General features: G+C 54.4%; 1 protein-coding gene across 1 annotated transcript; it reads left to right on the top strand.

The window, feature by feature from the left end:
• Window positions 1-6,219: 6,219 nt before the first annotated feature.
• On the top strand, window positions 6,220-10,685 carry NMRK2 (nicotinamide riboside kinase 2). The gene is made up of 7 exons (XM_043466199.1): window positions 6,220-6,401; window positions 8,196-8,286; window positions 8,758-8,806; window positions 8,894-9,050; window positions 9,566-9,637; window positions 9,991-10,097; window positions 10,365-10,685. Exons 1-7 carry the CDS (start codon window positions 6,376-6,378, stop codon window positions 10,448-10,450), a joined length of 588 nt encoding a protein of 195 aa, XP_043322134.1. The 5' UTR covers window positions 6,220-6,375; the 3' UTR covers window positions 10,451-10,685.
• Window positions 10,686-15,029: the final 4,344 nt, after the last annotated feature.

Consider the following 15,029-nt stretch of genomic DNA (forward strand, 5'->3'; position numbering starts at 1 on the left):
CTGGGGGTGAGGATAGTGTGTTACTTTTATTTTTTGTTCTCACCGCACATGTGTGATCTTAGTTCCCTGACCAAGGATTGAACCAGCACACCCTGCTTTGGAAGCCTGTCTTAGCCACTGGACCACCAGGGACGTCCCAGTGTGCTTCTTTTAAACACAAATAAGAATGGGAGGAATGTTTGGCACAGGAGTGATGAAACAGGAAAGACAGCCCCCAATCTGGGTGTTGTTTTTTTTTCCCCAGTTTTATTTTATTTATTTAGTTTTAGCTGTGCTGGGTCTTGATTGCTGTCCAGGTGATCCTCTACTTGAGGAGAGCAGGGGCTACTCGCTAGTTGTGGTGTGGTTTCTCATTGTGGTGGCTTCTCTTGTTGCAGAGCGTGGATTCTAGGACACGCGTGCTTCAGAAGTTGCAGTACATGGGCTCAGTAGTTTGGGCTCCCAGGCTCTAGAGCACAGGCTCTAGAGCTCAGTAGTGGCAGGGCACAGGCTTAGTTGCTCCGAGACATGCGGGATCTTCCTGGATCAGGGATTGAACCCACGTCCCCAGCATTAACAGGCAGATTCTCAACCCCTGAGCCACCAGGAAAGCCCCCATCTGGGTTTTTACAAAGCTCCCTCTAGCTGTCACACAGGGCAGGTTTAGAGAAAAACCAGTGCCCGACAGTTCAAGCCATAAAAGCAGATTGTACTCAGGAGTCATTGCAGGAGGGCAGAGAGAGCATAGAGCCAGTTTCCACTCCCGAGATAGCACAGGCAAGCAGGTTCACAGCCAAGGAGCAGGTGGGGTCAGTGAACGGAAGATCACAGGAGGGGACATGAAGGGTAAGGGGGTATTCTAGCTACACTAACTTAGCAGGATTCTTGCTGAAATCCCCTTGTGTTTCAGCCAGCGTGCACACTCGCATGCTGTTGTTTTAGTCCTGTCCAACTCTTTGTAACCCCATGAACTGTAGCCTGCCAGGCTCCTCTGTCCATGGGATTTCCCAGGCAAGAGTACTGGAGTGGTTTGCCATTTCCTCTTTCAGGGGATCTTCCTCACCCAGGGATCAAACCCGAGCCTCATAGGTTTCCTGCATTGGTAGGGGGGTTCTTTATCACTAGCACCACCTAGGAAGCCGTTGGCTGGGTTCAAAGATCTCTTGGCCCTTCCTGTTTCATTCATTCCCTCTGCTACTATTTAGGGAGGGAAGGACGCTACCATCAGTGGACCTGACCTTGGTAGGCACTGGGGATACATCAGAAAACAAGACATGCATGGCCCTGCCTGCCCCGGGGGGGAACTCATGATGTGGAGAGAGGCAGTGGGGATCCAGAAAGTCTTCCTGCAAGAGGGGAGGTCCAAGCTGATGCAGGATGGCTTAGTCAAAGTTAGCCCGAGGGAGGAGGATTGGGTAAGGGGAGGGGTGGTTCCCAGAAAAGACAATGGCATGTGCAAAGGCCCTATGACAGCAACTTTGGCAGCTGAGGGGCAGGTAGAGAATGGGCAGGGCAGGGCATCCTCCCTTCGTACTCCTGGGGGTGGGAGCCCAAAGCCACAGACATCCTCCCTCCTTTGGTTGGAGCCAGCAGCCTCCCTTGTTACAGATGGGAACAGTGAGGCACAGAGGGGCCAGGGTGGGGCCTGAGTTCCCCCATGTGGCAGGTGGCAGAACCAGGATTCAAATGCAGAATTCTTAACCAAGGATTCTTAAAGAGTAGGCCAGAGTGGGTGAGGGTGGTGATCACTGAGACTCCTTCAGGGGGTCTTCAAGGTCAGAATCATATATGGAAAAAAGATCCATTCAAAGTGACTTCCCTGGTGGCTTAGACAGTAAAGAATCTGCCTGCCAGTGCAAAAGACCTAGGTTCCATTCCTGGGTCGGGAAGATCCCCTGGAGAAGGAAATGGCTACCCACTCCAGTATTCTTGCCTGGAAAATCCCATGGACAGAGGAGCCTGGTGGGCTACAGTCCATGGGGTCGCAAGGAGTCGGTCAGGACTGAGCATCTAACACTTTCACTTTCTTTCCTTGGTGGTCCAATGGTCAGGACTCAATGCTTTCACAGCAAAGGGGCACCACAATTATTAAGCCTGTGCTCTAGAGCCCACGAGCCACAGCTACTGAAGCCCGTGTGCCCTAGAGCCCGTGCTCCCCAACAAGAGAAACCATCGCAATGAGAAGCCTCAGCACCACAACTAGAGAGTAGCTCCCACTCTCCACAATTAGAGAAAAGCCCACACAGCAGCGAAAACCCAGCGCAGCCAAAAATAAATAAACAAAATAAAGTTATTTAAAAAACCATTTAACAAAAACAAGCGAAGAAACAAAGTGCAAAGATAGACCAATGACCTTTAATGGAGCAGAGAGTGAAAAAGAACAGTCCACTTTCATAAACCTCCTTCCATCCTGTTCAGGTGTAGGACAAAGAAAACTACCCATGATGACCTAAAACAGGCTAAAAATCCTCCTTTATCTGTGTGTAAAGCTAGATTTTTCTTCCTGTGAGTACATGCTAAGTCACTTCAGTCATGTCTGACTCTTTGTGACCCAATGGACTGTAGCCTGCCAGGCTCCTCTGTCCATGGGATTCTGCAGGCAAGAAGATTGGAGTGGGTTGCCATGCCCTCCTCCAGGGGACCTTCCCAACCCAGGGACGGAACCCACGTCTCTTATGGCTCCTGCATTGGCAGATAGATTCTTTACCACTAGCACCACCTGGGAAGCCCTTTCTCCTGTATATCGACCAAAACAACTATGGAAACCGGCTGAACCACAAGCAGATGCGAGAATCCTTCTAAACCAGACATTAAAGTGATTTGGGCCCTAAAATCACTGTGGATGGTGACTGCTATCATGAAATTAGAAGACGATTGCTTTTTGGCAAGAAAACTATGGCAAATCTAGGCAAAGTGTTAAAAAGCAAAGACATCACTTTGCCAACAAAGGTCCATACAGTCAAAGCAATGGTTTTTCCAGTAGTTACATACAGATGTGAGAATTGGGCCATAAAGAAGGTAGAGCACCGAAGAATTGATGCATTTGAACTCTGGTGCTGGAGAAGACTTTTGAGAGTCCCTTGGACTGCAAGGAGATCAACGCAATCCATCCTAAAGGAAATCAACCCTGAATACTCATTGGAAGGACGGATGCTGAAGCTGAAGCTCCAATACTTTGGCGACCTGATGTAAAGCGCTGACTCACTGGAAAAAACACTGATGTTGGGAAAGATTGAAGACAGGAGGAGAAGAGGGCGACAGAGGATGAGGTGGTTGGATGGCATCACTGACTCAATGAACATGAACTTGGGCAAACTCCGGGAAATAATGAAGGACAGGAAGGCCTGGCATGCTGAAGTTCATGGCGTTGCAAAGAATCGGACACGACTTGGCAACTGAACACACACAGAGAGAATATCACTCTTTAACCTAAAAAAAAGTTTTTTATTTAAACAATATAAATTTATTCTCTGACAGTTCTGGAGGTGAGGAGTCGGACACAGGTCTCATAGAGCTAAGATCAAGATGAGGGCAGGACTGGTCCCACAGGAGGCTCCAGGGAAGAACTGACTCCTGCCTTTTCTGGCTTCTAGAGCCGCCACATCCCTGGCTCATGGTTCCTCCTCCATCTTCACAGACAGCAGCAGGTTATCTTTCTGACCCTCCTGCTGTAGCAATGCGTCCTATCTCTCTGACTGTAGCTGGAAAGGTTCTCAGCTTTTTCGTTGTTGTCAACTGAGGCGAAAGTCACATAATATGCAGCTAACCGTTATTGTAAAGTATACCATTAGGTGACACTTAGTGCATTCACAGTGCTCTGAAAATATCACCTCTATATAATTCCAGAACATTCTCCTCACCTCAGAAGAACACCCTACAAGTAATCACCCCTCATTTGCCCTCTCCCAGGCCCTGGTAACCACGAACGGCGTCTCTGTGGATCGGCCTGTTCTGGATGTTTCCCATCAGTGGAGTCACACCCTGTGTGTCCTTCTGTGTCTGCTTCTCTTACTGAGCGTCGTGTCCTCAGGGTCCATCCATGTGGTAGCGAGTGTCAGGGCTTCTCCCCTTCTCATAGCAGAATAATAGTCCATGGGAGAATGGATCAGTGTGTATATCCATTCATCTGCTAATAGACACTTAGTTATTTCCACCTTTTGGCTCCTATGAGTCATGTTGCTATAAACATTCATGGACAAGCATCTGTGGAGACGTGTGTTTTCATTTCTCTTGGGTTGACACTTTGAAGTGAAATTGGGTCCAAAAAACTGCCAACTGTTTTCCACAGAGACTGCCCCATTTCCCATGCCCACCAGCAACACACAGGACTGCCATCTCTGTCCATCCTCACTGACATACACATAGTCCATCTCTTTGACTATGGCCATCCTAGTGGGTGTGAGTGGTATCTCACTGTGGGTTATTTATTCATTTTTTGGGTTGTGGGTTGCAGCATCTTAGTCCCCTGGCCTGCAGTTGACCCGCACCCTTGGCAGTGAAACCCAGAGTCCAGACCACTGGCCCACCAAGGAATTCCCTCACTGTGGTTTCCATTTGCATCTCCCTGGTAATCAGTGATGCCGAGCATCTTTTCATGTGCTTGTTGGCCATGAGTATATCTTCTTTGAAGAAATGTCTATTCAGAGTCTGCCCATTTTTAAATTGGGTCATTTGTCTTTTTGTTGCTGACTTCTAAGAGTTCTCTATATATTCTAATAACCCCTTACCATATGTATGACTTGTAAATATTTTCTCCCATCCCCTGCATTGTCTTTTCACTTTCTTAATAATGTCATTCAATACAAAAAAGTTTTAAATTTTATCTAGCCCCCCTCCCTGAATTTTTAAAAAACTATTATTTTTCATTAAAAATATCATATTTGTGGACTTCCCTGATGACTCAGTAGATAAGAATCCACCTGCCAGTGGAAGGGACACAGGTTCCTCCCTGGTCTGGGAAGATCCCACATTTCTTGGAGCAACTAAGCCTGTGCGCCACGACTGAAGTCCAGGCACTCCAGAGCCCAAAGGCCACAACTACTGAGCCCATGTGCTGCAACTACGGATGCCTGCGAGCCTAGAGCCTGTGCTCTGAAACAAGAGAAGCCACACACCATAACCAAGAGTAGCCCCCGCTGCTCACGGCAACTACAGAAAGTCCAGGCAAAGCAACAAAGGCAGCCCCAAATCAACAAAATTATAAATACATATGTATATTACATTTATGTGACCATGTAGTTTTATCATTTTTAAAAGTTAAAAAGGCTTTAATCTTTCTCAGTTTTAAGTTACAGTGTGGTAAATATTATCCATGACAATAACCCATTTATTTATTTCTTTACTGAAGCCACACCTCGAGTGGCTTGCGAGATCCTAGCTCCCGGACCAGGGATCAAACTCATGCCCCCTTCACTGGAAGGACAGAGTCTTAACCACTGGACCACCAGGGAAGACCCAACAGTAATCCATTTAAACCAAAGCTCCCTGGGATCCTCAGTAGTTCTCAAGAGTAAGAAAGGGGGTCCTGAAAGCAAAAGGTCTCCTCTGGTGGGGAGTCAGGGTCTGGGATACACTCCCAGCTGGTCAGTAAGGTATGTGTGTTGTAGGCGGGGGATCCACAGACCCATGCCTCCCCAACCCTACCCCGGCCAGCTTCTGAGAGGCCAGAGGCTAAACCCAATGACGCCAGGCCTCACGTGGGTGCCCATAGAACGGGCCCCTGGTGTCACGCTGAGATTTTCCCGTGGCCAGGGTCACCTGAACGAAGCTATCTTGGGATTCACCGCTCTGGACCTTAAGCCCATCTTGGCAGCAACCCCCTTAGAAAAGGAAGTCCCCTGCTGTGTGGAGCCCCTGCGGCTGGCTGGCCGGCTGCTGTGGCTGGAGACCGGGCCCAGGGGGGAGGTATGAGTTCCTTTCTTCAGCCACCAGAACCGGCCTTAATGTCAGGGTCAGGAGAGGGGACACACCGGCCTGGATATTTTTAGGGAGGGAAAGTGTGTGGCCCGTTATCTGTCCCCTGGGCAGCCTGGCCAGGAAGGGGAGGAGGGAAGGAGTAGGAGGAGGGGAGAGGGAGCGGGGTGACATCCACCCGCACCCCCCTGCCTGGCCAACCAGTGACTAATTTAGGCAAAAGGCAGCGTGGAGCTATTTCCATCCAGAGGGAACAGGTGCAGCGCCCAACCCCCACCCCGCCCGCCCACTTCACCGCGCAGCCGCGCTCCCCATAGGCGGTGGGCCGCCTCCCTCCGGGCGGCCTCCGGGCTGCCCCAGCCTATAAAGGCGCGGGGTTTTCTCAATGAAGCCGGGACGCACTGCGGGGTCGGGCCCAGCCGGGCACCCGGGAGTCAGGAGTCAGCTTGCCAACCGCGGTCCCCGCCGCCCCTCCGCGCCGAGATGAAGTACATCGTGGGCATTGGAGGGTGAGCGGCCCGGGAGCGCGCGGAGGAGGGAGAGGCCGGCTGGGCGCGCCCCTGTGCGGGCCGAGCCGGCGGCCTGGGCAGGAGGCCAGGGGAATGAATGGAGGGCTGCCTGGCGCCTGGTGTCGCAGGGACCCGATGCCCAAGGTCGAAGTGCTGGGAGGGGGTTTCTGCCCTCTATTGGGAAATTCCCCACTGTAAGTCCCTTCCCCACCCCGCACCCAGACTGGGCTAGACTCCCTGGGGATAGAAGACTTTATAAAGCTTAGGCAGGTCTTCCGTGAAGCGCTAGGGGGTGGGGATGGGGAGACGCCAACCCCAGAGGCTCCTGGGCCAGTGGGGTGGGGGCCTCAGAGTGGTACTCTACTGTGTGGCACCTGCCTCTAGAAGCTCCTTCTGCTGACCTCAGGCAGGGACCTTGCTTTCCTGGGGGTTGTGGCCTTTTAGGACTACGCCTGGGAAGCATTTAGCAGAAGCCAGGCTGGCTTGGAGCTCCAATCTGGGAGGTTGCCCTGGGTCCACCCTGCGTTTGCTTAAGTGCTCCATTACGCTCTTGAAATCCCTAACAGAATGAGACAAGGGCCCCCCTTTCTGTAGCCGGCCCTGAGGGCATGGTGAGCCTGTCAGCAACAACTAAGATTAACCTCAGGCATGTTCTAACCTGCTCCCCTTCATGTATGGAGGTCTCCTTTCCCACCAGCTCTTTTAAAAGCTGCAACTCCCTCCTTCCACACTCAGCTTTCCACTCCTGATTCCTGGGGCAGGGACAGCCAGGTCAAAGGGACACTCACGTCCAGAAAGGCCTGACAGGCACCCTTCTGTGTCCTTCGACGGCCCCAGTCTAGAGTCCTTAGGGTGACCATCGTCCTGCTTTTCCTGGGACTGAAGGATCCCCAGGATTTGGGACTTTGGGCACTAAAACCAGAGATAGCCCGGGCAGATGAGATTGAGCAGGTCACCCTGCTTTGCCCATTGCTTTTTGAGGATTTTATTTTATTTTTGCCACACCACATGGCTTGTGGGATATTAGTTCTCCACCCAGGGATCAAACTAAGGCCCTCAGCAGAGAAAGCATGGAGTCCTAACCACCAGGGAATTCCCACCCATTGTCCTAAGGTGACTGCCTCTTCCCAGGTTTGCAGTTTTCCACTTAGCACTTGCTTTAATAGTCTGGCTTTTTTTAAAAGGCCTGCAGAGGTTAGGTCACACGTGGGCCTCAGTTTCCTGGTCTGTAAGACCAGCTCCCAGCCCCACCTCCTGGGTTTGCGGTCACACTGAATGAGTCCGAACACGGAAAGCAGTGCTTCCATGACCCCAGCTGAGACTGCGTGTTAACCTGTCAGCTTGTTTTCACATCCTCTGCGCTTTTCTCTGTTTCTCCCCACCGGCAAGTGCAGGCCTGTGCCTGGCCCAAGTGGGCAGTGGGCAGCAGGCTGCGGGGAGGCCCAGGTTGGCCACTCAGAACCCCTTCCCTGACTTTCTGTTGCTGTTGGTCAGCTACTCGGTTGTGTCCTGTTCTTTTCAACCCCACGGACTGCAGCATGCCAGCCTTCCTTGTCCTTCACTGTCTTCCGGAGTTTGCTCAAACTCATCGAGCAATCTGAGTCAGTTCACTGAGTCAGTGATGCTATCCAACCATCTCATCCCCTGACTTTAGATGAATAGAACTTTAGATGAATACCCTCTTAGCACTACAGCCTTGTGCTTTAGGTTTTAGTCTGATCCTGGGGGCCCCTCAGACCCAGACAGGCCCACAGAAGGGACCCAGGCAACCTCACAAGTATGCTCTGCCCACAGCATGACCAACGGCGGCAAGACTACCCTGACCAACAACCTCCTCAAGGCGCTGCCCAACTGCTGTGTGATCCACCAGGATGACTTCTTCAAGGTGGCTGCCCTGGCCAGGGGCAGGGGAGGGAGGCGGCCTGAGAAGGAGCCTCAACGACGTTCTCAATTACTGACACCTACTATGTGCCTGGCACATTCTCAGGGCACAGATGGGGAAACTGCAATTCCCACAGGGGATGTGTCACCTGGGCGGTGCCCTTTATCCTCTGCACCTCCACTTTCCTGTCTGCAAAATGGGCTCTGAGCCCACCCTCGTTGCTTTGAGGGTGAGGGGCAACTTTACTATGGATGTAACTGGTCCCCACTCCTGATACCAGTAGTCATGAAGTTGGGGAGGGGGTTCTGAGTGCCTTGCCTGGGACCTCAGAGCCTGTGACTCTCAGCTGCAGGGGGACGGGGCAAGCAGGTGCCCCCGGACCCTCACAGGGGGCTCTCCGGGCGCTGTTCCCCCAGGGTGGGGTGAGGTGGGAAGGCGGGCACTGAGCCCGCGGCTTGGGCTCCTCTGTTTCAGCCCCAAGACCAAATAGCAGTTGGGGAGGACGGCTTCAAACAGTGGGACGGTAAGAATCGACGGCGGCAGCCCTGCGCCCCTGCCCACAGTACCCCCCAGCCCCCACCCCACCAACTCCCTGTCTCCCACCCCCCAGTGCTGGAGTCCCTGGACATGGAGGCCATGCTGAGCACCGTGCAGGCCTGGGTGAGCAGCCCCCGGAAGTTTGCCCGCGCCCACGGGGTCAGCGTCCGACTGGATGCCTCAGACACCCACATCCTCATTCTGGAAGGCTTCCTGCTTTACAGCTACAAGTGAGCATTTCTGGATATCGGCCCCGGGCAATGCAGGCCCTCCTAGGTCACCGAGTCTCTATTTCAACAGACAGAACACTAAGGCCTGGGGGTGTGGGAGGCTTGGGATCGGGGCAGTGGGAGTAGTGGGGCGGGGGCAGGCCTCAGAGTCGGACCCAAGGGTCTGGGGCAAAAACCCACACCTCCTGGGGGAACTGAGTCTTCCGTCTTGTACCTCAGCTTCCTCAGACAGAGCAGGCTGGGCGGGATCCCCAACCTTGCTGGGTGGCCCTGGGCAAGACACTGTACCTCTCTGGGCCCCCGAATTGGGAGAGAGGGATGACTCCACCCTTAGAGTAGGGGGGTGCAGTGGGCATAGCAGGAGACTGGCCACTGCTGGTCCCCCCGCTCATCCCTAACTTAATCAGCCCAGACCCCTCTCCCCATCCAACCTTTGTCACCCAGGAACATCCCTGGAGGCTCTGGGGTTGTGTGCTCTGGCCCACGGGCGCTGACCATATCCTCCCCCCTGCCAGGCCCCTACTGGACTTGTACAGCCGAAGGTACTTCCTGACCGTCCCCTACGAAGAGTGCAAGTGGAGGAGAAGGTGAGCCTGGGGGGCCCTGTCTGCGTCCCCGGGGGGACCAGGAAATGGGTTATGCCCGCCAGATACACAGCCACCCTGAAGCTGCAGACTGCTTGGCAGCAGGCACTTGGGTGGCCGGTGCTGGGTTCCAGAGGCCCACAGCCTGGGGTCCGGATAGCATGACCCACCCCTGCCCTGCTGTGGGCATCTCCCAGGCCCACTGGGAAAAATGCTGGAAGTTGGAGCACCCAACACGGGGCCCCTGACTCCGTGGGGTCCCCGTTCCTGACCCAGTTCCCGCAGCCCAAGCTCTGCGCTGGCACCACCCTCAGGTGACCTGCGTGTCGCTCATTCTTGCCCATCTCCCTCCCCAGTACGCGAAGCTACGCGGTCCCTGATCCCCCTGGCCTCTTCGATGGCCACGTGTGGCCTATGTACCAGAAATATAAGCGGGAGATGGAGGCCAACGGTGTGGAAGTGGGTAAGTCCCTGAGTGAGATGAGGCCGGCCTCTCCCCGCCGGGACCTGGTGGGAAACCTGGAAGGCCTTCCTCGAGTCTCGCCAGCAGTCTCTCTTGCTTTGGGGCCCAGAGGCTGGCCTGTCCCAGCTGCCTAACTCTGCGGGTCTGCTTCCTCCTGACCCAGCAGTCCGCCAGCCCTGCTGTGAGCTGGCTGGCAGCAGCCCCAGGGAGCTGGCCCTCCCTTGGCTGAGCCCCATGGGCCTCTGACTACGGCCTTTCCAACTGCAGTGTACCTGGATGGCATGAAGCCCCGCGAGGAGCTTTTCCACCAGGTCCTGGAAGACATTCAGAACTCACTCCTGAACCGCTCCTAGCGAGGCCCAAGAGGAGGGGCCCAGCCCCCACTGCAGGGACCCACACACAGCTCCGGCCACAGCGCGGCCAGCGGGTGGCGCTGCAGCCGGACACCGCATGACCATTCCCGTCGGGAAGTCTTGTACATATGAGAGTGGACGCCCCGCTCACAGCCCAGCAGCTTGGGGCCCACGATGCATCCATCCGTAACCTCGACGGCGGCTTACTTATTAAATAAACCTGATCTGTTTTTTAGTCGTTGGGGTCCAGCCTGTTGTGTTTGAGGTGCCGAGAGGGCCCCTCCCGGCCCTTCTGCTCAGTGCACTGGTGACCTCCGGGGGTGACGCTGAGAGCTCCGGGCAGTGGCAGTCTCCACCTGGTGGACCCACGGCAGCGTGGCCCTGGGTGGCTGCTTGAGGGTCTTTGGGCCTATTTTCCTCAAAAGGGAAATTTCCTGCCAGCTTTCAACACATGGCGCAGCATGGCCCAGAGCAGCGTCTGGGAGGTCAGCCCAGCCTGAGGGTGCCCCTGGCTCTTGGCTGAGCCCCACCCTCACTGCACCCCGGCACCTCCCCCGTGATCGGAGCTGATACTACTCATGATCCAGGAGGCTCCTAAGGACACTCTCCGTGTTCCTGAGCCATCCCTAGAAGGCTGGTGGTTCAGTTTATCGTGTATACCCATTTCACAGACGGGCCTGTGGAGATCCGCAGAAAGGGCTGGTTCACAGTGGGTCGGTCCTGTAAATTCTGCCCCGCCCCATGTTTGGGGTCCCAGGCTCCTGGGAAATCGCTCACTTTCTGTATCCCAGCCGGAAGCCTCCTGCTCGGATGCTGCCCCTTCTCAACACAGTCTTCCTGCTAACAGAGATCACCCGGCATAGCGCTCACCACTGCCTTTTGCCCCTGCAGCCTCACGACCCAGCAGAGAGCAAGAGACAAAGAAGAGAGTGCTGAGCAGGTGGAAGGCAGCCCAGCTGGGGCAGGGGCTTCAGCTCAGGCCCAGTGCAGCCACTAGGAAGGTGACCAGCCATCCCCACGTACTGGGGACTTTCCTAGTGTTAGCACAGAAAGCCCTGTTTTCCCAGAAATCTCTCAGAACCGAGATGATTGGTCCCCGTACTTTTAGTCTTTCTAGGGGCAGTGCAGCAAAGGTGAAGGAGCCCACAGGTCCGGGGTCAGGAGGGCCTGGTGTCCGTCCCTCCCTGGCTGTCGAGCAACTGTGTACCTAGTGGCTCAGAACACCGAGTCCTGAGACATTTGAGCGGGATTTGAACCTGTTAAGTGTCTCCTCGCTTCAAATCATCAAAACCAAAGAGCAAATGACACTATTCTGGGCTGAATCGTGTGCCCTCACATTCATATGTTGAAGCCCTGACCCTTAGGACCGCAGAATGTGACTGGGTCATGAAGGTGGGTCTTAATCCAGTATGACTGGTGTCCATACAAGGAGAAGTTGGAGGACTTCCCTGGTGGTCCAGTGACTGAGACTCTGAGCACCCAATGCAGGGGGCCTGGGTTTGATCCCTGGTCAGGGAAATAAAACCCACGTGCCAAATATATACACAGCCAAATATATACATAAATACAAATTTAAAAATAAAGTCTTCTAGGGACTTCCCTGGTGGTCCAGTGGTGAAGACTGTGCTTCCACTGCAGGGGGCGTGGGTTCAAGTCCTGGTCAGAGAACTAAGATCCTGCATGTCATAAATATTTTTTTTTAAATTCACCAGGTCTTGATAAGAAAAAAAATCACCCAAAGTAACTTTATTTTTTGGCTATGCCACACTGCTTATGAGATCTTATTTTCCGAAATAAGGATTGAACTTGGGTTCCTTGCAGTTAGAGTACCGAGTCCTACCAAATGGACTATCAGGGAATTTCCCAATGTGACTTTTATTCAGTGGAATTTTCGACATTTGTGACTTTAATAACAAAATGCATTAATGTCGGACTTCCCTGATGGTCCAGTGGTTGGGACTCCACACTTCCAGTGCAGGTGAAGTGGGTTTAATCCCTGGTCAGGGGTCCCATATGTCACAGGGCTTGGCATGACCAAAAAGAAAAATAGCATAAAAATATTATTTTTAAAAATGGCATCATTGACTCAATGGACATGAGTTTGAGCAAACTCTTGGAGATGGTGAAGGACTCCCTTCTTGGAGAAGGGAAGCTTGGCAAGCTGCAGTCCATGGAATTGCAGAGAGTCGGACACGACTTAGCGACTGAACAAGATTTTAAAAATGCGTTAATACTCATAACTCGCTAACAGCACAAAACTGTCCTGCTAATAAGTCAGGTGCTCAGTGTAATGGGTTAGAGTTACTGGGTATGTAGTACTTGGGTCAGCAAAGGATGGCCCCTGGGTCCAATCCAGCCCACTGTAGGTTTTTGCACATCTTTCAAGCTGAGAATGGCTTCACATGTTTAAATGGTTGTGAGGAAAAAAATTTAAGAGAATTAAATTTTGTGACATGCGTATATCACATGTATTCAAATTTCAGCATCTATAAATAAGGCTTTTCTGGCCTGCAGTCATGCTTATTCACGTGTGTGTCAGCTGTGGCTTCTTTCACACCACGTGGCCCAGCTGAGTGGCTGTAGCGGACCCTCCAGTCTGCACAGCTGGAATCAGTTACCTCCTGCAGCGGCTGCCCACACTGCAGTGTATGCGAGGGCTGGGGTAGAGGGCCGGGGAGCGGTCACTGTGTCCTGGAGGGCAGCAGGGAGCTGGGGCAGGGCCAGGAGGGAGTTTCAGCGGGCCTGCCAAGCCCTGCCCTTTGCCACAGGCACGGAGCACAGCGACGCTGATCCACCGGTCACCAGGCCCAAAATAACCTAGGAGGGGACAGGGACACGGGAGAGGTGGCTCTGGGGCAGCCTGAGCCCTGCCCCGTCACCAGACACCTTGGTCGTTATGAAAACAGTAGAGGTGGGGGGCGGGGGACCATCTCGACCCAGTGTGCACAGAACTTTCCGTGTTTCAGCACCGAGGGTTCCCCGTGCTGGGGAAGCCCAGGTCCAGGCAAACTGAGAGTCTGCCCCCTGATGGGGGCCAGCCACGTGAAGGGGTGGGTTATCCTGTGACCCGCTTCCCTAGGGCTCAGAGAGGAAAGGGACCTGCCCATGGTCGATCAGCAGAGTTCAGATTTGAACTCGTCTGGAAATGCCCACCAGGGCCTTCTCCAGCTGGGGAAGTATGCCAGGCTGCTCACACTTGCCCCAGATGGCCCTCCCACTCAAACCCCTGGAAGAATCTCTCAGTCCTTCTACAACTGTCTGACAGGCCCAGCAGATCAGCCCCAGCACAGGAAGGCTCCGGGCTCATCGTGGGCCCGGCCAGGCTAACTTGTGCCTTCCCCAGACAGAACCCCAAGACTAACCCAACACGCCCCTCCCTTGTCCACCAAGCACCCCCTGTGTCAGTGCCAGGCCCTAGGATGAGAGGCCCCAAGACCAGGCAGCCTGGAGCGTGAGTGGGCAGCCCTAAAACCCAGCTGCCTCAGCCCATCCTGGAGAGAGGCCCTGGGCAGGTAACGTGCCCCCTGGGCCTCACCTCCTGCCCTAGGCTTGGGAAGCCCACTGCTGCTGGGTCTGTGGCAGGTCTTGCCACCCTCCGTGATGGAGCCTGAGGCCCGCCTCACCTGTGGGACACCTGTCTGGTACTTGGGGAGTCTGGGAGAGCTCTCCTGTACTCTGGCAACCAGAATAACCTAGTCTTGTTTTCCAGATGAGGAAACTGAGGCTCCCAAGGGAGGAATCCCTTGGCCTCAGGCGACAGGCAGGGTTCCAGGCCAGGCAGATGGGCTTGGGACATGGCTGTACCCACAGTCCTGCAGGACCCATCACCACCAGGCTCCCCCAACCCCAGGCCCAGAGGAGCCCTTCCCAGCTCCTGGTGTCCCCACCTTCTCCCTCTGAGGTCCCTTCTGTGGCCATTCATCCTCCACCTGCCCCCATCATGGGGCTGGAGCAGACTCCCCTACCAGTACTACCGTTTATGTATTAGTTCTCTTTACGAATCTCATGTCAGCAGAGCCGAGGGGAGGCAACCTGGACTAAAGGTAGAGAACTGGCTCAAACCTCCACTCCCCAACTTGGGGTGCCCCGAGTGGGACTTGCTGTGTGGGCCAGGCTAAGCACCCAGGATGGGGCAGACCCTGACACACACCCACGTGATGCACTCACACCCATGTGCCCTTCATCCGGTGGCTGACACCCTCCTGGGCCAAGTCACCCCCACCCCCAGGAACTTGGCCTGGCCTGCCTGCCACCCCACTTCTTGGATCCCTACAGGGCCCCAGACGCCAGGCAGCTCACCTCCAAGGGGGAACAATGTGCGTCCTCAGGATTGCTGGGGATTGAGGGGGATGGGAGGGATTCCGGGGGCCCCTCACTGGAATCTGGCTTCTCTGAGGCCACCCTGATTAGGAAGTCCCTCTGGGGATACCCTATCCCACCCCAGCCCACCGCAGACATATACATGGGCGGGTGACCTTCCATGCAAAGCGTCCCCAGGCAAGCCTCTGGCCGGTCACCCCACCAGAGCTCTGCCTGGGGGACCCTTCCTGAATGTCCTAACAGCCCTGGGAGGAAGAAG

This window comes from Cervus canadensis, chromosome 4 (genome assembly GCF_019320065.1).
Source record: "Cervus canadensis isolate Bull #8, Minnesota chromosome 4, ASM1932006v1, whole genome shotgun sequence".
NCBI classification, from domain to species: Eukaryota; Metazoa; Chordata; class Mammalia; order Artiodactyla; family Cervidae; genus Cervus; species Cervus canadensis.

What these genes read in the sequence shown, in the direction of transcription:
- NMRK2 (XM_043466199.1), top strand. Translation starts at nt 6,376, where the DNA reads ATGAAGTACATCGTGGGCATTGGAGG. An exon ending in ACCAGGATGACTTCTTCAAG is followed by an intron (nt 8,287 to 8,757) that starts GTGGCTGCCCTG and finishes CCTCTGTTTCAG; the next exon opens with CCCCAAGACCAAATAGCAGT. An exon ending in GAGTGCAAGTGGAGGAGAAG is followed by an intron (nt 9,638 to 9,990) that starts GTGAGCCTGGGG and finishes CTCCCTCCCCAG; the next exon opens with TACGCGAAGCTACGCGGTCC.